An 8,406-nucleotide genomic window follows, 5' to 3' on the forward strand; every position below is an offset into this window, starting at 1 on the left:
CTCCTCCCCTCCCCTCCCCATCCACCCAACCAGAGGAGCTGCAACACCCCGAGCAGTGGCTGCAGGGAAGGCGTAGGGATGGGGTGAGGGGGGGCCTCATCCTGCTGCTTTCCAAAGCAGCCCCCCCATGGCATGGAGGAACCCGGGCGAGCGGCGCCCGGCACGGAGGAATCCCACCTCTTCACATCTGGGCTCTTCTTTCTGATGAGCCAAAAAAGCCCTTTGGCTGGGAGAAAGCGATCGCTGCCACAGCGGCCAGGCTGGGAGGGCTGCACGTTCCTCAGCATTTTTTTTTTAATTTTTTTTTTTTTTGTGCGTGTGAGTGGAGTCGTGAGGATAAATATTTACCTCTAAAGCTGCCTGTGTCCAAAGGTCTCTGGCAGGACCAGTAAAAGGAAACATGTCTTACAGCTAGGAAAGAAGCAACACAGCCTGATGCTGCTGGGGGAAGCTGTGGGAGTGAGGGGAGAGCGGGCCATCGCGGCGTTTGCTGCCTGGCTGTCGGAGGCTCGTGCATCTGCCTGCAAATCCTTGCTGTGCTCCGGCACCCCAGAGACAGCTGAGGATTAGATTTAAATTCTCTGCAGATGTTTTATTGATATGAGTTTAGCGAGCGTGCATTTGTGAGGCGATTTCATTTGGGTAGAAACCCCCCACCCCTGCAGCTTGATCCTCTTGTCCAAACTCCCCACTTGATACCTCTGTGGGGGGCTGCGGAGCTTCACCCCGAGTGGGGAGGAGAGGAGGGCCCTAGGGAAAAACACCGACCCAGCAGGTAGGGCTGAGCGTGCTGCTGGATTTTGGGGGGTCTGAGTTGCCCTGTGCGGGCCGTGAACCGCGGGGAAGGGCTGTGCTGCCCTTCTCCCCCAGCGGGATGGCTCCGTGCCGCGCTCCGGGCTCTGCTGGTGCTCCCGGCTTGGATGCGGCGCGGGGTGCTGCAGGCACCCTCCCGGGGCTGCTGAGGGGGCACGCAGCACCCTGCTCTCTGAGGGGCCAAGGAAGCGAGGTGACAAAAGCCGGGAGAGCGAGGCCAGCTCACCGCCATGCATCCCTGCCGGCTCCCCGGCGCGTGGATTTACTGTTGGGCTTCACACCCTGGCACAAGCGAGCGCCCGCCCCGGCACTGGGGTGTGCGGCCGAGGGTGCTGGGGCCCCCGCGCAAGGATGGTCCGTGTGGTTCAGTGCCTTTTGCCTCAGGGCAAGGCCGTTTCCCTTCCCTGCCTGCCTGCCCGCACTGATCCCTGCCTGGGAGGCCGGTGGAGCCAGCGGGGAGGCTGGAGCACGGCCGGAGGAGAAGCTTCGGGCGGCGTTTTGGGAAGAGGCTTCGTGGCATCGGCTGGAGAAGACCGAATTGGAGCTGAGACCTGGGCTTGCTCCAGTGGAGGAATGGCAGCGCTGTGGGATGGCTCTCCATGCCCGGGGGCTGGTTGCCCTGGGGCCAACGGCTGCAGCAAGAGCAGGTTGTCCCAGCTGCTGCGCTGGGGGACTCTGGGCTGGGGTTTCCCGGCGTGGAAAGGTGCAGAGCTGACCCCTTTCTACTCAGAGCACCAAGGCATCATCCATCTCATGGCCAAGAGCTGGCATTTCTGCCCTGAGGAGCTTCTGGGGATGCCTGTTTCTCCTCCAACAGTCCAGGCTGTGTGTCAGGAGTGTGCCTCCACCGCTCATGGATCCTGCCTGCCTCCCGTGTGGAATATAATCCTGAAAGGCCAAGGAGGGCCTTCCCAAGGGGCATCTGCCACCCAAAATTGGATCTAACATGGGGTGTGGGGGCTCTGAGCCAGCTCCTGGTTACCTGGACACCCTCCAGACCTCTCTGAACCCAACGGTGTTTGTTCGGGGGCATCGGCTGAAGACTAGGAGGACGGGACCTGTTCCTTGGCCTGACCGCAGGCAGTGGAGGTGTTTCCACCCCGGGCACCTGCCCGTGGTCCCCCGGCATTGCCCCGTCCCTCCTGCAGAGCCGTCTGAGCCCCGAGCATCCCCTCTCCTCTCCCCGTGGCCCGAGGAGCGTGTCCTGACCGGGTGAGGTGGGCAGAGATGTGTGTGTGTGGCCACTTGCTCCTGCGGCCACTTGGTCCCGTGGCATGCAGGAGGCAGGGGACAGGTGTCCACCCCAGGGTGGTGGCAGGGGACAAGCCCTGCCTGCGTGGGGGGGAGCTGCTTGCTGGGGCTGAGCATCCCCTCCCCGAGCGTGGGAGCTGCCTGCGTGTCCTGGCGAGTGGGGGGGGGGACGGGACACGGGTGGCCCTTGTCACATGCCTGTAGGTGTCACTGTCCCCCTGCCATACCCGGCCGAGTGGCCACGGGTTGGAAAGGGGCTGGGAGCTGGAGGTTGGGGTTTGCTGTGCCCATGTGCTCTGTGTGTGTGGCAGCAAGGGGAAGGGGGGGCTGCTGCCCAGTGGGGGTAGGCACTGCACGAAGGGGGGGTCTGCCTCTGCATCACCCTCTGGGGCAGCCGAGGTTGCCCTCCAGGTCCCCATCGTGCCCATCTTCACCCATTCCAGGGCTTTTCTTGCCTATGGTTGCCAGCTGGTAGATGGAGGGGGGGGGTCAGGAGTGGCAGGGGGTCCTGCCCACCCCATCCCCATCGCTTGGTTGGAGCAGGATTGGGGTTTGGCGGGGGTCCAGCTGTGCCGGTGTAGCGTGTCCCCCTTCCCCGTGCACCCGTGATGTGATGGGCCAGTGGCTTTTCCTGGGATTGGCTTGGCAAGAATCTATTTGAAAAAGCAAAAGAAAATGAGAAAATGATAGAAACAGCATGAGAGCTGAGGGAGTGCTGGGTCCGGGGGGGAGGCCACAGTGCTGCTTGCCAAGGCAGGGTCCAAGGAGCAGGCAGGAGCCGGGCAAGCTGGATGGTTGCCACCCTGAGGGGCAACTAGCACGGAGTCACACAGGAGGCCGTCCCCGGGAGGAAGAGTTTGTACCGAGCTGCAGGCGATCTGCGGCCCTGCCAGGCCCGAGTTCTCAAAACCCCATGAGCCAGATGCCCTAAAACCCTGTGTCAGGCCTGACAACGATGAGCTGCAAAATAAAACCCAGGCAGCGATGGGCGCCGAGGGTTTGGATGGGCTTTCTGCTTCCCGTGACTCTGGAGAGGTCACGCGTGGAGGCTCGTGTCCCCGAGCACCAGGGCTGGGAAAACGCCGTGTTTGTTTATTTGCCTGTTCGGTTTTAATAAGAACCAGAGAGTCCCGTGGCATCACGTGGCAACCCAGGCGTTGGGTTAACCCTCCACCTTCCCCACCCCGCGCCCTGGGGTGCGTCACCGCGGCCGGGGTGACATCCCGCTTTGCTTCTTCAGGCCACCGGCTGGATTTGGGTGTATTTAACAGCCTGTGGTGGGGTTGTGGCTGGGGACACGTCCCGGCTGGGTGCAGGTAGGGTGGAAGGAGCCCAAAGGCAGCTCTAACGCCGGGGAGCAGCAGGGGCTGATGTCTGGGGGTCCCGGGGAGGGGATACAAGGGGTTAGCCCCACCTGCTCGCCCTCCCTCACCTCTCTGTGCCCTCGTCTCTCCTTACCCCCCTTGCCCTCCTCGCCCAGATGAGATCCTCCGCTCGCTGGCCGGCCCCCCGTCCCCGCCGGGGCAGGACCCCCATGGCTGGCGGGTGCCCGTGGACTGCGTGCGAGCCAACGAGCTGTGCGCGGCGGAGCCCAGCTGCAGCTCCCGCTACCGCACGCTGCGGCAGTGCCTGGCCGGCCGCGACAGGAACACCATGCTGGCCAACAAGGAATGCCAGGCGGCCCTGGAGGTGCTGCAGGAGAGCCCCCTCTACGACTGCCGCTGCAAGCGAGGGATGAAAAAGGAGCTTCAGTGCCTTCAGATCTACTGGAGTATACACCTCGGGCTGACCGAAGGTACGGGGCAGGGCTCTGAGGGGTGACGATGGGGTGGAGGGTCCTGACCCAGCTTGGCGTTGGGAAGCTCTGAGGGCACCTTGTTGTTCTAATAAAAATGGGGTGAGCAGCGCCCTGGGCTGCACGGGCACCCCAGGCACGGCAGGCGGTCCCCCCTTTTCTCAGAGGATGCTGGTGGGGGCCGGGTTGGGAGCTGGTCTGCTCAACTCGGGTGCAGGGCAAGGAAGAAACAGGCTGGGGGCTGTGTTGGCAGCAAGAGCTGGTCACTCTCATGGCAGAGATGTTGTGCCCAAGTCTGCAGGCACCTGCGAGCCAGGACAGGGCTCCCTTCCAGCTGGGCTCCCTCCCTCCTGCCAGTCCTGGGGGAGGAGATGTGCCCAGGGGGTGCAGAGGTTGGGTCAGGGCTTTGTGCCTCGGTGCCAGCTGTAGGGATCTCGTAGGGTGCAGAGGTTGTCGTGGCCCCCACCCGGCCCCCCGTTAGCCCTGGCTCTGGGGGGGTTTGTGGGCTGGGGAGCAGCAGGGAGGGTTCGCTGGGGTCTCGCCTTGCGATGCACCGGAGCCAGCCAGAATTGCAGCCGGGTGAAGGAATAAATCAGAGGCTGGAGCAGTGCGGGTAATTGAAATTGGATTTTGCTGGCCCAGGGCTCGTTTGTTCACTGTAGGCAGGGTTATCTCCTGCCTGAAGGCAGGGGGAGGCAGCGGGCTTCACCCTCTGCCCCTCGCCCCTCTGCCGGGGCATCACTGGGGCTGCCCTGGGCGGTCGTGCTGCTGGTCCAGGGCTACAGAGGGGCACTTTGCTGGGCTCAGAGGAAGGACCTGGCTGTCGGGGGGCTGGGCTGGGGCTGGGCTGGGGCTGGTGGGCTTTGCTTTGCTGTCCTGTCACCCCTGCACGGCTCTGGCAGCGCCCGCCTGGCCCCAGGCTGGAGAGGAGCAGAGCCAGCATCAGTTTAACAGTATAGATCCCTTTAATGGGTTTAGGACTGGCTCTGCATGTGGAAGCTCTTAAATCCGGGCTCAGCTTCTGCAAAACCGCCTGTACCGGAGCAGGGTTGTGGCACCAACCTCGCAAGGGCACGTGCCCGCCTGACCAGTGGCAGCCTGCGAGCAGACAGACTCTCCGCCACCCGTGGCACCAATATGGGCAGCTTGGCCCCCGCTTCCACCGATGATTTGGGCCTGTAAAACCGCCTGTTCCTCTGCCGGTTCGTTACCCCAGCTGGAAGCCACCTCCTTCAGCGGCTTGAGCTGAAGGGATTCGTTTGCTGGAGCCGGCGGAGGAGCCTCCGTCCCTGGCAGCCACGTCCCCGCAGTGGGTGCAGGTCTCTGTCCTCCCCCCTGAGCCGGGATCCAAGCCAGAGGAGGTGATGGTGGTGCCGGGAGGGCTTTGGGCAAGGATGCAGGGAGCTGTACCTGAGCGTGCACCCCCCGGGGTGAAATTACCTTCAAATCTGGGTCAGCAACGGGGACTAGCAGCCTGAAAACCAGCCCAGAGCAGGAATTACTGCTTAATTGTTTTCTACCCCTCATTAGCAGCCTTCATTCAGCAGTTTCAGAGGGCTTTGCAGACATGAATGAAGGATGCTTTACTGCTCCATGGGTACTCCAGGACCTGTACCAGGAGGAGGAGGAAGGAGGAGGTGGTGGGAAGAGAAATGATTATACCAAGTCTTAAGGAGAGGTAGAAGCTTTGGGGAGATGGAGCAACTCATAGCTTTAACGTGCATAAATCAGCGAGTGCAAAAGCGATGAGGAGCCCAGGGTAGACCCTGATCTGCCTTTTAGCAAAAGATGCTGTGCCCGGTGGCCTCCCAACCAGCCTCTTGGCTGCAGGAGCTAACCTGTCCCTGCCATTAAGGAGGACTGTTTTCACTCTAGCCTCATTCCTGGAGGTTAATTGCATCTCAGTGAGCTCAAGAAAAGTCCACTGCCCTTTTAATGCTCAGTAATTTTCCTAGCAAGCAGCAGGATTCAGCTAGTATTTAATTATTTATTGCATTGGCAAAGCAATATACCGGGAGGTTACAGTGTTTCCTAAATGCACTTTAATAAAGGTGCTATTTGTCATGGGAGCATTAGGAAACCTGGCGAGGCGAAGGGGCTTGACCCAACGTGGGAGGACTTCGCAGGCTGCCCGGAGCGTGTTTCCTTCCCCGCGAGGAGCAGCCGTGGCAGGAGCTGCCCTTGGCCCCGGCGTGGGCTCTGGCTCCCGTGTCCCATCACCCCGAGGGTGGTGGCAGGGCCAGACGCAGGGTGACGGGCTGAAACCCCACAGCCCGAGCTGGCCATCCCAGCGGGGTGTCCCTGGCCCAGCCACCCAGCTCTGCCCTCCCAGATTTCCAAGGAAGGGCGCAGAGGAGCTGCTGGGCTCGGAGCGAGCCCTCCCGCACCGCTCCCCGCCTCTTAATGAGCTTGTTTTCCAGCACAAGGATTCAAGTGGCTCCTTAATTACACGGGATAAATGCTGCTGCCTTGGGCTAATAATAACTGGGCAGAGCAGGCGGGGGCTGAGCGGTCCAGGCTGCCGGGTCCGTCCCCAGGACACCCAGCGAGGGCACCCGCTGCGGGCAGGGATCCGCCGGGCGCAGCGGGGATCGATGCCCTGGGCCGCTGGTCAGCCTCTGACTGGGGTTTTCAAAGTCCAGCCATTGATTATTTTTATTTTATTTTATTTTCCTGTGGCTGCTGGGGTTTGAGGGGAACGTTTCCTCTCCCGAGAGCCGTGGCCAGCTCTCCTGAAATCAACATTTTCTGCAGTTCCACGAAGCAAAACCACCTGGTTTTGCCCTGAAATCAGAGATGGGAGAGAGGAGGTTTGCTCCCAGCCTGGGGACAGACAGAGGGGCCGTGCTCAGGTTCCCTCTGGAAGGTGAAGATTGTGATGGATGAGCCCCAGGGGTGCAACGTGGGTGGATCGGGGTGGGGAAGCTCCTCAAGGCTCTCCGTTTGGGTCTGTATCCCCCCGCTGGAATATTTCCCAAAGTACATCAGAGGCAGAGCAGAGTGGAAAACAATCTTTCCAGCATTTTTTTTTTTTTTTAGGCAAATGCTTTTTTTTTTTTTTTTTTTTCAACAGCAATAAAACAATCCAGAGTTGAGTCTAGACCCTAAAACCTTCAGCTCGCAGCTGGCCCAGACTCCGCGAACATCGTCACGAAACATTGACCTTTCAAATCTAAATTCCCTCAACTCTTGAGGTCAGTTTGAGCGCAGCGCCGCCAAACCTGACTCGCACGAGGAGCTGAGCTTGCGGCAGGCACCTGCCTGCCCGGCCACAAACTCCCAGCCAGCAAGAATTAAGCTGAGTTGGTCCAAAATTTTTTTTTTTGTTGTTGTTGTTGTTACAGGGTAGCACTTTAAATGCTTTTTGGTTTTCCCTTTGCAAATTGCAGATTGCAACACCGCGGGAGGGGGATGCCTGCGCCTGGCCGTAGCCTCGGTGGTAGCTGAGGTTATTCGCTGTGGTTTTTAATTTGTTTTTTCTCCCCCTTCCCTTTCTTCCCTCCCACTCTAGGAGAAGAATTTTATGAAGCTTCCCCCTACGAGCCGGTCACCTCTCGTCTCTCTGATATATTCAGACTTGCTTCAATTTTCTCAGGTAATAAAAGCAACATGCTTCTGCTGTTTTATCTTCTCTTGCCCGTGAACGTAGACCTGCTCCCGAGCTCCCTGGCAAGGAAAACACGCAACTCCTTCCACCGTGGTTTGATCCTTTGCTCCTCCAGCTCCTGGGGCCGCTCTCCTGCCCGTCTCCTCTCCCATCACCCCGGAGCCGGTGCCTTGAGCATCAGTTGGGGGTGACACGTGGCCCCCGCAGCCAGCCGGGGTGCTGGAGCCTGCTTGATGGGAGCAGTGTAGGGGATGGTTCCCTGCTGGGGTTTGATGCACTTTGGGACAAATTCTCTCTGTTTGGTGGGTGGGATCAGCCCCGGCTGGGAGCGGGTGGGCCCTGGCTGAGGTGGGGGCTGGCTTTGACCCCCTGCCCGGCGGTGGTGGCAGAGCCACAGGCCGCAGACTCCTCCTTGGGGGTCCTGTTCCCCCCCCAAGCTGCGATTTAGGTTTTTACCTTTTGGATTCAGCTGCTTCCAACCATGGGCTTCTATCGAAGAGCTGAGGTGGGCTGGGGAGCCTGTAATCCCCCCATTTGTCTTGGACGTGTCCCCTCGTGCAGCCAAGTGTCATGGCATTAGGCAGAGCAGGAGGGGGAGGCTCCGGGGGTCCAGACCCTCCCGCTGCCCGTCCATCGCTCTGTGTAAAGTGTTTTGTTTTCTGGAAGATTTGGAACTGGCAGGACACCCCGTATATGGGGAAGCTGAGGGGGGGGACCCTGTTTGCTGTCCCTCCCGGAGGTAGTCGGCCTCAAGCTGAGATACAGGCTGTGTCTGGGGGAAGGATGCTGAACCCTTCGGAGCATCTCTCAGCCTCCTCCTCCTCCTCCTCCCGGGAACCCAAACTCCGCCACCATCCTCAGCTTCCCCATATACGGGGTGTCCTGCCAGTTCCAAATCTTCCAGAAAACAAAACACTTTACACCTGTCTCTTATACACAT

The 8,406-nt window shown here is 60.3% G+C and overlaps 1 protein-coding gene across 1 annotated transcript in view; it reads left to right on the forward strand.

The window, feature by feature from the left end:
• Positions 1 to 8,406, forward strand: part of GFRA2 (GDNF family receptor alpha 2) — a 12,280-nt gene that overhangs the window by 830 nt on the left and 3,044 nt on the right. The window contains exons 2-3 of the mRNA XM_026863019.1: positions 3,545 to 3,859; positions 7,371 to 7,454. Of these exons, the coding sequence (XP_026718820.1) occupies positions 3,545 to 3,859; positions 7,371 to 7,454 (399 nt within the window). The remainder of the gene's footprint in view (positions 1 to 3,544; positions 3,860 to 7,370; positions 7,455 to 8,406) is intronic.

This window comes from Athene cunicularia (genome assembly GCF_003259725.1).
Source record: "Athene cunicularia isolate RWA chromosome 22 unlocalized genomic scaffold, athCun1 chr22_part1, whole genome shotgun sequence".
Classification (NCBI taxonomy): Eukaryota; Metazoa; Chordata; class Aves; order Strigiformes; family Strigidae; genus Athene; species Athene cunicularia.